This window comes from Fistularia commersonii, chromosome 21 (genome assembly GCF_037954325.1).
Source record: "Fistularia commersonii isolate RoL2024-O1a breed Wild chromosome 21, RoL_Fcom_v1.0, whole genome shotgun sequence".
Taxonomy (NCBI): Eukaryota; Metazoa; Chordata; class Actinopteri; order Syngnathiformes; family Fistulariidae; genus Fistularia; species Fistularia commersonii.
The window spans coordinates 11,082,703-11,097,911 of record NC_141304.1 but is presented as its reverse complement, the minus strand read 5'-3'; the positions used below and the strand labels follow the sequence as shown (position 1 = coordinate 11,097,911).

At 39.9% G+C, this 15,209-nt stretch overlaps 1 protein-coding gene across 2 annotated transcripts in view; it reads right to left on the bottom strand.

Annotated features, from left to right (window-relative positions):
• Positions 1–2,668: 2,668 nt before the first annotated feature.
• Positions 2,669–15,209, bottom strand: part of phf2 (PHD finger protein 2) — a 44,736-nt gene continuing 32,195 nt past the window's right edge. For both annotated transcript variants that reach the window (XM_086167782.1, XM_086167783.1), the window contains 9 exons: positions 13,745–13,860; positions 13,436–13,614; positions 12,941–13,008; positions 12,058–12,224; positions 10,485–10,816; positions 9,760–9,855; positions 7,998–8,107; positions 7,607–7,922; positions 2,669–5,485 (listed from right to left, as the gene is read on the bottom strand). In XM_086167782.1, coding sequence (XP_086023908.1) covers positions 5,397–5,485; positions 7,607–7,922; positions 7,998–8,107; positions 9,760–9,855; positions 10,485–10,816; positions 12,058–12,224; positions 12,941–13,008; positions 13,436–13,614; positions 13,745–13,860 — 1,473 coding nt within the window. In that variant the 3' untranslated portion in view covers positions 2,669–5,396. The remainder of the gene's footprint in view (positions 5,486–7,606; positions 7,923–7,997; positions 8,108–9,759; positions 9,856–10,484; positions 10,817–12,057; positions 12,225–12,940; positions 13,009–13,435; positions 13,615–13,744; positions 13,861–15,209) is intronic.

Genomic DNA, 15,209 nt, shown 5'->3' with positions numbered 1-15,209 from the left:
TTTTTTGGGTGATTCTAATTAGGCCACTGAAAAGCACAGTCATATCCAATGACTTCCCTCTTTCCATCAGTTGTTTGCAAGGGGTTTAAGGATTTATTAATGAGTTATATGCATACATGCCACTGCTAATGATGCACATTAATCAATTTCAAAAATCCTTCATCGCCCCCTCACTTTTTTACAGACTAGAAACAGATATTTTGCTTCAAACTTGAAATTTTGGATACAATTTTGGTGTCAGAAAGAAGAAACTACTCAACTTCATTTGTTCAAAATATCCATTAATAACTCAAAGTACTTGAAAATTATTTTTTCACTCGGTCATTTTTAAAAATTAAATGAATGTTAATGAAATTTAATTTTGTTTAATTATATTGTATTTTCACAAAATTCCTCCTTTAGTAGAACCAGGGGAAATCACTGGCACAATGGAAACCTGATTATCTGCTGTGATAATGGAATTTATCAAAAGTTTCAATCCACAACTTTCTGATTCAGTGTTTTTAGGTCATTTTTGTCGCTTTTCTTTGTCATTTAAGAAGAGAGAAAGCTTGCTTAAACGATTAACGTAAAAAAAACCGAAAAAACAGCCCAAAACATATACATACATATACACATACATACATCCATACATACATACATACACACAAACACACACACACATATATATATGGCAGGTTTCATTGATTACATATATATGTATATATATATATATATATATATATATATATATATATATACACACACATAAAGATACATGTATATATACATATATATGTCAAATACACACATATATATGTGTATGTGTATATATATATATGTAATCAATGAAACCTGCCTTACAGCCTTACACACAATTTATCTCAGTTAAACTTTGTATTCATATTAGTAAAAAATTACATTCATTAAGGGTTTAAAGGTACTGCATTTACAATAAGATGTTTCTAAGCTTCTTTATACATTTGTGTCTATTGTGTTTCTGAAGCCTCACTAAAGTGACCATTTGGCCCCAAATGCAGCATCCGTTTTTTTTTTTTCTCCCCGTGAAGCAACGTGCGAGAAAATGATCCCGTGAGGACAAATTATGTGATTGTTGCTCTTGCCGATGTCAGAACACTTGGGCTTCTTGTGTTAACAATTAGCTAACAATAACAAGTCACTTTGTTTCCAGCCGGGCTGGAAACAAGGTCGTGACCTTTAACAGCCGTGTGGTTTCACTCCACCCCCACATACACACACACACACACACTCACACACACACACACACATGCATGCAGGCATGCTTTAAACAAGTTGTGTCACTCCCTGTCGGTCCTAAACAGGAGATTTCTGTGTTTAAGACGACTGATAGAGGCTTTCATTGATACTATCGTATGAAAAACAACATAATATTTCAAGTGTCCTTCATTTGCTGTGTTGGGATATAAATATCCTTTTTCTCAAATTCTGAAAATCCAAATATTTCCCCCATCATTCTCATGAAAAATGATTTTTTTTTATAGTGTAACACGAAATGTGTCACAACATTGAAATGCCTTGTCAAAGTCACTTAAACAGTACAATTCTGTTGAATCTTTGCAATATTTGTTTCTTTTACACATAATAGCTTTCAACTTAAAACAAGAGGATATTATGAGGATATTGCAGGATATTATGTCGACATGATGAAAAAACAATGCGTGTATGGTATTCCTTATTTCTTGTTCCTTCGCATTAATTCCTGATCGAGCTGAAAATGTCCATGCAGCTTTCAAAATATGTTTAGCTCTGAAACCTTCACTGCTTGACAAATAATTCAAATTGTTGTTTGTTTTTCCTGATTAGTGTTCATCCCTCCCTTATCTCATTGCATTGAATGGAATTCTTTTCGGTGACATTCTCTTGAATTGCATTTTTATTAAAATTCAAGTGTCTTAGACTGTAGACTCATTTTATCTTCCTATGTTCCATTTTTTACAATTGTTTAAAAAACGTCAGTTACATTATTAGTTTTATTTTATTTTACTCATTCCTTGTGACTTTACTATGTCTATAGCCTTTTTGTTTTAAACAGCTCGTTCTGTAACTGGGATCTGTGTAAGGTGTAATATAATAATGATGAATAATACAATAATGATGACAATAATAATAACAGTAATTATAACAACTGATATTTTTGTTGTAGTGTTAAAAATAGTTATATTTAATTTTGGAATACTTTTAGAATATTTTTTGGGAATATTTTCCTTATTCTTGCCCTTATTCTTTTCATTTTTACTTGAAATTTTAACTGTTAATTCCTTATCTGTACAGTTTTACTAGAAAATATCAAATAGTTCTGTTCCATATTTTATTCTAATTTTGCCAATTTTCTGTATGAACAGTCATCATCATCATCACTAATCCTGGGTCTTCCAGTTAAAATTCAAACACATGCTTCAGGTTGAGTCTTCATGTATACTGCCATCTAGTGGCCAAACATTGCAGTTGCTCAAATGCGTCCCAATGGGCGCTTTTTTGACTTCACTGGGTTGGGGATTAGAATCAATAAGCATTGGTAATGGATGGATTTCTATTGTGTTGGACCGGCCTGTTCAGCACGGTGAATTTCAGAAACCTTGAACAAGATTGTTTTAGCCTGAGGTTGGGGGTTGGAGATGAGTTGTTTTGAGATGAACACATTACAAAGCAGGTTTTCCACAGTAACTGTATTGCAAATGTAAACAAGGTGGACAATCATATCATTCAACAACAATATGCTTGTTCCTCGGAATTTGCCATTTCTCCACTTTAAAAAAATTGAGACAGGATCTCAAAACAAAACAAAACAAAAAAAAAAAATTGTCTAAATACAGAAAAATATAGATTCAGATCAAAAAGGATTGCAAATACTTACTAGTACTGTCAATAACAGTGAGGGAAGACAGCTACAACAGAGACTCTTAACTGTCCTGCACAGTGGATGCATTTAATAAGTCAGACATACAAAAATAATCCACAACAAAGCAACACACATGTTGTACAAATAAAACCTGAAAATATGTCCCACTGACAGTCGTGATGGGAGACGTGGACGTGTGGTGAACATCTGTGCCGCTGGATGCAGCACCACCGGAAAAACTAAAATAGAGCGTTGCGGAATATTAACAATAGTTATATTGGTAATATCGACTATGAGTGGAGACGTGATGAGATTAAAAACAAAACAAAAAAACACGTTATAATAGAGTTTGCTAACATGAATTCTAGTGTGTACATTTTGTGACTCCCCTCCCTAAAAAAAATTGAAAGAAAAACTCTGCTAAGGGGGAAAAACCAAAAAAAAAAATTCACGAGTCGATGAAATATTCCAAAACAAAAATCTCTTTTTAAGTTTTACAAGTATAAAAAAGCTACAAACATTAATAAATTACATCACTGACACGGAAACACTTCACAAGGTGCTAGTAAAATAATTCTGAAACCCTTCAGGATACTAGAACTCAAACAAGAGGCTGGTCAGAGAAACTTTAAGTCATCTTATTTCATTTTTTCTTCCTCTTCTCTAGAATTTTTCCTCAAAGCTTCGTCTCTTGTTCGAACAGAATCACGATACATTTAGCTTTTTGTGCATGTAAGGCCTTATGATAAAATGTATTATTTCTTCAGTTGTTTTCCAGGCAACACCTTAAAAATCCAAATGGATGATAAGAAAATGTGAAACAACAACAAAACAAAAAAAAAAAGCTCCTGCTTTAAAAACAAAAATACGTAAAAGTTTTAAAAAAAATGAGGACTATGCTGAATAGCCACACTTATATTTGTTTATGCATTTATTCATAATTAGCAAAACTGGTAAAAATGTAGAATTAAGTTGGGGGGAATTACAAAAAGTATTAATTGAAAAGGCTATATACAAGCTACATTCTATATACTGTAATGTGTGTGATGTGGCAGAGATGCAGGTGAGGGAGGATGCTGGTGCTGCCTGAGAAAGCAAGAGAAGGGAAAAGTATCCCCATGTGACTGCAGATCGATCCGGATGAGGCTTATCATCGGTTCCAAGTCCAAACACACAGATATTGGCGACTCGTGTTGTGCTTTACAGTTGTGACATCTCGCTTCCCGTTTATAAATAAATACCCCTGGTGATAGTGCTCTGCAAACTTAAGCGCTACGTGCAGCCAAAACCCTCGCCGCTCCTCTTCTACTCCTTCAGCTGCCTTGTAACCAGCCAGCTTTGCCCCCCACCACATCTTCACTTTTCATTATATTAGTTTCACACACGATTATAAATAAATAAAGGATGAACTTGTTACATACCCTAATGCACAAAAAAATGTTAAAATGATTCCTTTTCAGATATGTTTTTACCGAATTATTATTTCAGTATTTTAGGAAGATGAGATGAACGTAACTATTGGCATTAAATGGACATTTATCACTTCTTATTGATTTTAGCAATCATCTTGTCGTTTTAAAAATAACTAGACAAGAATAATATGCTCAGTCGTTAGTTCATGTACGCCTAGAGGTTTGCTTTCTTTTTTGTTGCTTCATCTGTGAGAGAAACAAGATGAATTTCCTGGAGAGGAATATTTGATGAGCAACACAGAAAAATTAAAATGAAAACAAATATATAAAATAAAATAAAAAATAGAACCATGAAAAAAAAAAATCTTGAAACAAAACCGTCTTGTATCGAAAACTGACTTTTGAGGGTCAGATCAGCGAGTGTTAGTCTTGGTTATTTAAAAAAGCTCGGAGGGGGGGTTCACAACAAACGGAAGCATCCCTGCTCTGGGAAGAGCCCATGTTCCTTTTTACCACAGCATTTGATATTTCCTTTATTATATTTTTTATTACATTATATTAGCTTTACCCCCGCCCCCCCAAACCCCTACAGAATAAGCGTTCTAGATGCTGAGGTGACTTTTTATTCCAATGAAGACGTTGAATGACTGGGTTTTACCTGGTGGCAATGATAAGCTGCATCCTTAGGAATTAAGTTTCTACCCCCAAACCCTCCCGACCCAAGCACACATGCACACCGAATACATGCAAGGGATACTTTTGTAACTCTTGGAATGACTGCAATGTACTTCTAACTTCATGTTCTAGCAACCCCTGATAAACTGATAGCTGTAGTAAAATGACACATGTCCTCTTAAAAATATTTATAGTAGGTTCTGTACACTTTAATATCTGAAAGTTATAAAGTATAAGGAGAGGCAAAAACCTATTTGCGTGATGTTCTTCTTAGAAATTGAAAAATGCATGATTTTCTCCTCGCTCTTTCTCTCTTGCATTCGCTTTCTGTTACTCTCTCTCTCTCTCTCTCTCGTCTCCCGCCATAGGTTGTGACCAGTGAACAGAGGGTGAGTCTGGATCGGACCCAGTTCATGATTTCTCAGTCCCCGCGACAGTCCCGCTGCGAGCTACAGGAGAAGCTTTCCGTTTCGATGGATCTTTAAGATCTTTCCCAGTCTCTGTTTGGCCGTCGCCATGCCTTTCTTTAACCGCTTTGCTGCGAAGAGAACACAAGGAAACGGTGTCATCGGAACATCATTGCAGCTGAAATACAAAGAAAACGCTAATGTCTTGCAACAGAACAGTAGGAGCTTTTTCTCGGTTTCTTGAACCTTTTTCGGAACTAGGCTGCCTTTTGTGTGATCGGACAGCGAAGGAACCAAGACCTCGGTTCCTAGAACCCCTTTTAGCTCCTTATCCAAGACAGGGTCTTTTTCCCCATAGGTGTTTGGTGATCGGTGGAATTCATAGGCAACACCCGTGACCGGATACTTCTTGTGGATCAGCAGAGGGCCGTTTCTAAAAAGCTATCGTGTTCACAGGTCAGCTGTTTTCTTGCAAAAACAAATGGATGGAACCGGCAAGAAACAGAGGGCTAAGCTCTTTCTAGGGTGTCCTGGACTTCTGGAAGGATGTCAACATTTTTGCCAAAAAGGTAAGCATAGGGGTTCTTCACACGGCTTAGCGGTTCAAGGAGGAAATGAAAACACCTTAAGCATCGTGTCAACCTCTGGCCTGCGGGCCAAGTTTGGCCTGCACAGTAATTATATTCGGTCCGCAAAGCCATACCAAATGACTATTAGAGCTGGCTCGCCCGGATAGTCTACAGTGCATGTACCGCTAATTCTACAAATCCCAGAATTTTCAGCTGGTGTTTTGGCATGAAAATCACAACAGGACCCATAAACGCCCTCTCCTCTGTGTACAGTAGTCATAGCGGCCTTATGCTAATACTGGCACCCTGCTACTTTAGCAGAAAACAGGATTTTGCAATATTAAGTTATATATTGTATAATATTAAGCTATGCTTGTTCCATATTTAGTTTTAAAGCAAAACTTGTTTGGGCCCGTATGGAAAGGTTCATTGTTTTATCTGGAAGAAGATTTTTTTCAATAAATATAAAGTTTTGGCCCGCGACTTTGTCCCAGTTTTGAATTTTGCCCCACTGTGCATTTGAGTTTGACACTCCTGACCTAAACCCATTTGACAGATCAAGGTTATTCCCGGCATCCAGACGCTGCATGCCGTGAATGCTGTGGCAACTTCACTCAAACTTTCTCTTCTTCTCTGCTGGTTTGATGAGATGAGATGTACTTTAATGATCCCATGCTTGGGAAATTGTTTAGCAGCAGCAGCAGCGAGACATACACGGATAAGACAGTGACAAGCTAAAACTACAAGTAAAAAATAATAAGTGTATAAAGTATAATATAAAAAAAAAAAATCAAAAAATTAAAAAAAAAAAATGTTTTTGAGCTTGACTCTTTAAGGTGCAAGTCAAAGATGTTTGTGTCATTCCGGTCCTAGCATGGTGATTCCACTGCTTGTGGGAGGAACTGAAGACGTCGTGGATAGTTTTTAGGACCATTCTGTCCTTGAAGTGGTGTACAAAAACAGTCAGACGTGCCGCCCACCACTAGGTAGTCTGGCGGAAATCATGGAAAAACATGAGCGAAGTGTGTGTTGTGGACTTGTCCGTGAGGAGATGGTTATTGTTAGTGAGATTCTGTGACCGAGAGCATCATCTGTGAGAAGGTACGACACATTTATGGGGATTTGGTGCAGCAGACGGCAGGGACGTCAACAAACGAGGGATTGGGAGAGTCATCCAAAGCTGGTTGGTTTGGTAATTTAAAGACTATTGGCATTCACCCTGTCGCTAAATTCACGATCAAGTGTAGCAAAGTGTGCAAGCTACATGCGGCAATACATTGTAGCATTGTGGTGGTGACTTAAGCGATAGAGAACGAATAGAAAACTTTTCCCGACGTCCTCTGCCGCCATGGCGTCTTCATCCGATCTTCAAGGTAAATACACGAATAAAACCTGTTTATTTCGTTACATTCTCTTTCATTATGTGTACTTATTTTTTTATACATTATTTGTTGTTTACAAAGTACATTTTTCTTATTTGAAAAATGTAATCAAACTGAGGGTCTGGAACGCATTAATAGCATTTCACCTCATTTTAATGGGGAAATTTAATTTGATATACGGGCATACGGAGTTATGAGCTTGAACCAAATAAACTCTTATGTCAAGGTTCCACTGTACTTGTTTTTTTTTCTTGTCGGGGGAAAAAGTTTGACTGGATAACTTAAAAATCTCTGTTCTCACCTTTGGCGTCTGCTGAAACCCCACGATCCCCCTTCGCCATGCTGCTGCTGTTGGTGCTTGTGGAGTTGGTGCTGTTGTTGGGCGAGGACATGGACGGTCGCCGGTGGCTGAGGAAAACCCCGGGCGCCATGGGCTGAGCCCCCCCTGGCGATTTGACTGTTCCAGTGTTGAAGTCATGGTCTGTAAGGCTGCCATCTTGGGGGTCCAGATGGGGCTCCGGCGAGCTACTGTCCTGAGAGATTTTCAGGGGCTCCTCGATCACTGGGGTCTTTTTTTTGGTGCTTTTCTTTTTCTTCTTGGTTTTTTGCTGCTCCTCCTATTGGGTCACAATATAGTTTGTTTGTTAGAGCCGATATTATCGAGATGGAGAAATATTTCGAACGTTCCATACCTGATGTGAAAGTTTTGCCGCGGCCGCCGCCAGTCCCGTTTCTATGGAGGCCACTCGAGCGCCGTCTCTCGAAGGTCTTTCTTGTCGGGGAACCGAGGGTCCAACTCGAGCTTCGACAAAAGCAGAGGTTTTAGACTCAGCTTCTGCACAGGGCATCAGTGGGTCGGGCTTGTTCTAGTAATGTTGTACATTCAAATCCACACTTTTTTTTGGCATGGGGGGGGGGGGGGGGGCACCAACAAATTCACAGGACAACATTTGTAAAACCAAGCAACTTTAAACATGTAATATTTTAAGAAACACTAACTTATCTAGCTAAAACTACCGTGTCTTCAACAGAAGGCCCGGCACCTCCAAATTGCAATAAATTTAAACATCAAATATATACGGGAAATGATTGGTTGACAAACTATGACGTTTTCGAGGTAAATGTGTGACATCCCATCAAATTATCAAGAAAGGAACTAGCTGGCGATTGGAGCGGACCAGTGCAGTTCGTTGTCTTGCGGTGCTATGCGAAGAAAACTGATTTGTTTACATTTACTGGTTGTGCTTTCGTGTTCACCTTTTATTTTTCTTGAACCGTTTTGCCCGCCAATATGACGCCCCAGTATAAGTCAGACCATACAATGATAGTGATCTGAAGAACTGGGAAGCCATCTCTATGAAAATGAAATTAGATATAAAAAAAAAAACGCTTGGTGATGGGCAAAACACAGAAGAACATGGGCCAGTCGCTTAGCCTAATTCTTGACTTACACCTTACAATTTGGTACTAATCAATCAACAACCAATAGATAAGCACCAACAAAACCCAAAACAGGAAACCTGGTAGACATACAGTCACCAGAACTGTATTGGAGGCAGAGTCGGTATTTGTGGGATGGATGAATGTGAACAACGAAGGAAGTCCCGATCAATATGGAGCATCCAGAAAAAAGCAGTGGATGGCGGAGCTGTGGGCAGAACAGCCCAGCTTGTACGATGCCAACTCTCCAACATATCACAACCGAGTGGAGAAGGAATAGCGATGGACTTAAATAGCAGAGGCTCTGCAAATACCGAGTGAAAACATTGAGATTCCACTGAGATTTCCATGAGTCTTTTCCAAATCTTTTGAAAGTCATTAAATGTGATAGCCACCAGTGACGTGCGGTGAGGTTCATGGCTGGTGAGGCACTGACGTCGTCACCGCACGTCTCTTTTTCATATTTGAACGGTAAATGTGAATTTTTTTAGCGATTTAGAAAGAAAATAACTCTAAAGTACAAATCACTGAATAAATATAACCATTTTATTTAATTTCTCATTTTGCATTTTTTTCTTTCCGTGATGAAAGATGAGGCCCGGCCTCCCCTGCCTCTACTGCTTGCACGTCACTGACAGCCGCAGTCTTTGTAAATCTCTAAGAACTAGTCTTTAGATGTAAGCTGGTCTGAGATAATAGTTTTACATGAGTCTTTTCCAAAATCCTTCCAGTCCTTGGCTGTTTGGGTGGGATAAGTTGCATGACTGTCTGGATGATCACCAATAAGAAAAAGCGCATAAATTAAAGTAAAGGCCTTTAACAGATCCTCATATGCCGCTGCAGACACCAGTGCGTTAGTGTGGGTGAGTTTCGACTTATGGCAAAAATCGGAAAGAACGAACTCTATTCTGATATCTATCCCATAAACATAGATATAGTATATTCATAAAATGTTCTGTCTTGTGTAACTGAAAGCGGAAATCACAGGCTTGGTGATATGGTGATGGTGCATACCTGTTGGACTGTACGGAGTGTCGTCGCTGCTTTTCCGTTTTTTTGACCTGGACTTGAAAACGGGATTATCCTCTTCCGATTCCAAGGAGGGATAAACTGAAAAGCGCAATGAATAAATACAAAAAAATAAATAAAGAAATAAAAACGACACCTTTTTTTTTTTTTTTTTTTTTTTTCTTTCTAAAACGAAAATCAAATGCGAAAAGCAAAAGCAGCGTTCCAGCGGTGGAGATAAAAAGAAAGGGCTTGTTTACAGAAAAAGTTCGAGAACGCCGGTTTGAGAGAAGGCCACGGTCTCGGGTCGGCCCATGTCTGCATCCGGAGTAACTAATGTGACACTAATTAGAAGTTTATAATAACAATTTGGAACTTGCGTTAATGGCTTATTAACAAGCTGGGTGGGTCCGGCAGCTGTGTTTGGACCGAGAGGAAAAGGTTTCGTAAGAAAAAAAAAAGACTCCAAATTGGCGCAACAGGAAAAGTGTGGACTTGGAAAGGACACACAGAAAACAAACATAAACTTTCCTAATGAAACATTCCAGGGCTGGTTCTGGATGAAGGAGCTACACGTGGACCCATCAAGGGCCACTTAGCCGCACCGAAAAATCAAGCGGGGGCCAATAATTCCTGTCTAATTTTGTTTGCTCGAAAAATGCTCCAATGTCGATGTGCTTTCGCCCGTAACGTCTCCCAGGAAATGAAAAAGGAAACGGAAATGACCAAACCGTAATCGGAATCCTTGAAGCAGGCGTCCATGTGATCCTGCTCGTCGTCGTAATCCAGACTCTCGACGCTGCTGCTTTTCCTGGGTTTCTTCAGGAGGCGTTTGGTGGGCCGCTTGCTGTTCCTGCCATCTCCCCCGCCACCGCCGCCTCCACCTGACTTCTTACTCGCTTGCCCCCCAGACTGGGCGCCGTGGGAGACGCTCTTGGACTGGCTATTGCTCTTTGACTGGCTGTTGCTCCAAGGCTGCTGCAAGCTGTCTGAGGACGACAGATTGGCCATGGACAGCATGCCCTGAATGGCCTCCTGTGTGCTGGGAGATGCAGGTGGCTGACTGTAAGTAAGCCAACAAGAAATAGAAAACAGCCATTACACAGGGCTGCATAGGGCAAAGAGCAGCTGAACGAAATATATATTTTTCAGGAAAAGAAAAAAAAAAATCAGTGTAGCGTATGATCAAAAAGTTGTACAAGTATAAAATGCACTAGAAGAAGGGAGAAGGAATACTTCCAACTAAAGATCAGCTGATTCATACCTCCATCAAAAGTAAGAAAGTGGAATAAATAAACCTCACATGTACCTGTAGGTCTCAGTTACTGCATTATGAAACAATTATCTGAAATAAAGAGGCGTAATATTCTCAGCAGGAACTACTTTCCCACTGGGAGGACCAGAGAAAAATATCACCTCTGGCTTTTCACATTTGTTTTTATTTTACAAATTGGCTGAAGTGATACTGTTACGAAATCACGATTTTTAATCACTTTTTCTTACAAAATAGGAGTTCTGGCTCCGATACACTCCCAGCTCAAGTCGATGAGCGGTTTTGAAATGCTTTTCCTTTGATTTTTTTTTTTTGTATTTTGCATCACGTGGGGTTAAAGTACACAAGACACAAGACTTTTTGCATCTTGCTATTATAGCAAAGAAAATTACTTGCCACAAAGTTTCCGATAAGCAGCGACCGAGAATTCAAAGTGTCACCTATTAAGCGATTCATTCAAAGCGTCACTATCAAATGTTGCTACAATGACCCTTGTTCATTTAACTCCAGTGACTTCCTTTACTCTTTTAAAAGCTATCTCAGAGAATAACATATTTTACTCCAGCTTTTCTCGTTTCCTTTCATTGCTCAATTTGGGCTTTCACTGCGTTGGAAGTAGACCATCAAGAGCTGAAATCAACCGGAGCCTGCAGCTATTCCGTGTTTGATGAATTAACGCAAGCGGTGACTTAGCGCGACCCCACCGACATAACCTGCGTAGATTGTTGTTTCAGTCACGAGAAAATTTTTCAGTTAGAAGCAGAAATTCCATTTGTATCAGTCAATTAGTGGGCCATTAGTTTGTCAGCAGGGAGGCCCATTAAGGAGCAAAAATTCACTTAGGGAAAAAGGAAAAACAAAGGTCCACTGGGAACAATTTAAGCGGGATCACTATGCATGACTTGAAACCTGGCATTTTTTTTTTAGATCTGGAAAGGTTTGTTCGTGTTAAAAGTGAGGAAGCAGGATGTGTGACGTGGCGGTGTGTGTGTGTGTGTGTGTGTGTGTGTGTGAGGAGGGAGCCAGTCTACCTGTTCGTGCTGTAGTCGATCCCACCCACTTGCTTGCTGGCCTGCAGCAGGTCCAGGATCCCGGCTGCGCTGCCGCCCTTTTTCTTGACCTTGGAGTTGCGACACTTGGCCTCGGGCTTGGCCTCTGTGTCGATGTGAAGAGTCTCCTCATCCGATGAGTCCGCACTCTGCCGGCGGAGAGGGGGAAGAAGAAAAAAAACGGGGAGGAGAAACACACGTTTACCCTTTTTTACTGATGATTCCCAACAGAATTAATCATGGAATTTTAAATGCTTATTCTGGCCGGGCCTGATGCGTATGGTGGCTGGGCCATTGGCAAAATAATTTTATTCTTTTCAAGGGTCAAGGTATCTCTTTATTATCCCTCCCTAATGAGAAATTTGTATTTATTTTATTCATTTTTTTGGACATTCAGTTATTTTTCATTATTTGTGGTCATGATGTAGTATTACTTATCAGACTTTATTTCCCCAAATTGTTGTTTTTTGGTGCGGGATGCCAGAAATCACATTTTCAATGTTGTCCACATTTAGATCTGCCAGGTTATGTCCACATCAGTACCGCATAGACCTGGTAAATGCACAACTTACAACAACATATATGTATATTGTTTTGTATTTTTGCAATATGCCTTGCATGGTTGCAGGATACCCGATGTGATTTGTTGAAAATGCTCTCTTAGATTTACATCATATACCATCAGCATGTCAAGAATCCTGGGAAATGGGGAAAGTCCATTCAAATAGCAGATTTGGGTTTTTACTTTCATTTTCAGTCGCATGGAGTCGTGTCGTCTGAGTCTCGCCCTCACTTTGTTCGTACTAGCTCTAAGCAGGGCAGGACTTGACTATCAATATGATCATTGAGTAGTCACGGTTCCTACCTTTGTCGCCAAGGGTTGAAACTTTGGTTTTTTGGTTGGCTGGATGGGTTCTCTGATGTCTGACAGAACTGCACAGAAAGAAAACTGTCATGAATCAATAGTTTGGATGATATTTACTGATATTTGACATTGAAACAATGCATAAATCGGTTAACACTGGTCCAAAGTTAGACCAACCGACAATGTGCCATCCGATACCATTTTACAGGCACAAAAAATGCCAGTATCGAGCACCCCTGCACTCAGGGCAATATTGTGAAAACATCAATAAATTCAACAATGCAGTTTGATCAGCGTGAGACCTTCCAGGCGCCGTCCTTGCAGATCTTAGGATCTTAACACTTTTAAACGTTTCCTGGGTTAAATTGAGAAACATCTCATCAAGGAATCCATTCTAATCATATCGTCGCGATTTTGGTCACTGGTCCTCTTCAGTGCTAAGTGTTATGGATGCGTTAAATTAAATACGATAAATAAGTATAACAAAGCACTCACAGGAAAAGTCCCTCTTTACGGTGTTCTTTTTCCTCCTGATGGGGAATTCGTCAATCTTCAGCTCACCCTCATCAGAGACGTACTCGTACTCGTCTCTCACCAGCTTGCTTTTGTCCTCTTTAAGGTTTTGTAATGATCCGAAAACCCCCGAGTTGGTCTGAGGTTTCAGCATCTTCGAGCTGGAGAAGGAAACCACAAGACAGGCTCTCGCTGTGAGGAGTCCTTGAATTAACTCTAACGACCGCCGCCGCGGAAAAACACTCCACAAGAAGGTAATAGACACTGCTTTGCGCACGTTGGCGCACGTACCTGAGCAGCTTCTTGTGAGACATCGTAAAGCTGACTTTGTCTTTGCCGCTGGACAACAGCGTTCTGTCAAATTTGCATTCCTCTTCCATTTTCAGCAGGGAATCCGGCTTACTGTTCTGTAGAGCGATATTAAAAAAAACAAATGTCACCATTTCAAATGTCGTTTGCGGCGGTTGAGTTTCTGTCTCCAGAGAAAAACACAGCACTTATTGATACACTTGGAAACCAGATTTAAAAACAAACAAACCAAAAAACAAAATCTCCAAACATTCTTTTTCTGCACTTTGCATTTGTATTGATGCACTACGGTAACACATTCAGTTACAGTCTACCATCATTACTGGAGCGTATTTATCAGCTCATCTGTAACTGATCCCTTCAGCGACACACACATCAGAAGACTTGGAAAAGAATTGTGGAAAAGTATCATCTCACACCTGCTCTTCCAAATGTCAGAAACGCAGACGCTCCATGTTTAACTCGATGACATCACAAGACTGATGGCCGTGGCTTAAGACGCCTGATCGAAGTGGTCGTCGGTCATTACCAGTATAGAATATACAAGTGTGTATACCAGAGCAGGTATGATACAACCATGGGGTCTCTTGCGTGATGTCCCAACATCACAGGGATTGTAGAGAGGTTTCATGTAGACCTTTTTAGAGCCACGGACTAAAAAGTAAGTACTTTGGTGTTTTAAATGCACTCTGGGACCCTTCTGGTGTCTCATCAATGGTTCTTTTCAAATAAGTTCTCTGGTGACATTTGGTACGTGGGCCGTTTTAGCGAAGGTCAGCTGGCCGATTTCAGCCATTCATTCGAGGACTTTGAAAATGTTTGCAAAAGAGTCGAGGAAAACAATCATCTCACACTCGCTCACGTCTAAAGACACATTTGAGGTTTTAGTCTCAGCCTAGTCTCAGACTGAGATTTTACAAAGTGTGGCATACAGGGTCCCTATTTTCAAAACTAAAACTAAATTATTATGTCAATCTTTTTTTCCGCCATGCAATGTTTTCACCGGGTATTTGCAGAGCCTCTGCTCTTTCAGTCCATTCCTTTCTGTCGCCACTCGGTCGTGATATTTTGGAAAGTTGACATCGTACAAGCTGAGCTGTTCTGTCCACAGCTCCACCAACAGCTCCTCTTTCTGAATGGTTCGTGCTGATCGGGATGTCCATTGTCGTTCCTGCTCATCCATACCACAAAAAAATACCGTCTCTGCCGCCAATACTGCGCTGGTGATTATTGATTACTAGGTTTCCTGTTTTGTTAGAGCTCGTCTATTAGTTGTTGATTGTGTTAAGCAACCGTAAAGACTGAAAGACTCTATTATAATATCAAACATGTTTGATATTGTTGTGAGCACAGCTCAGATTACCACCTTATACTTAATAATGGAGATGATGGGAATGTGCCGCAACTACAGTAAAACTCCAAAAATGTTCGTCTGACTTTCAGTTCT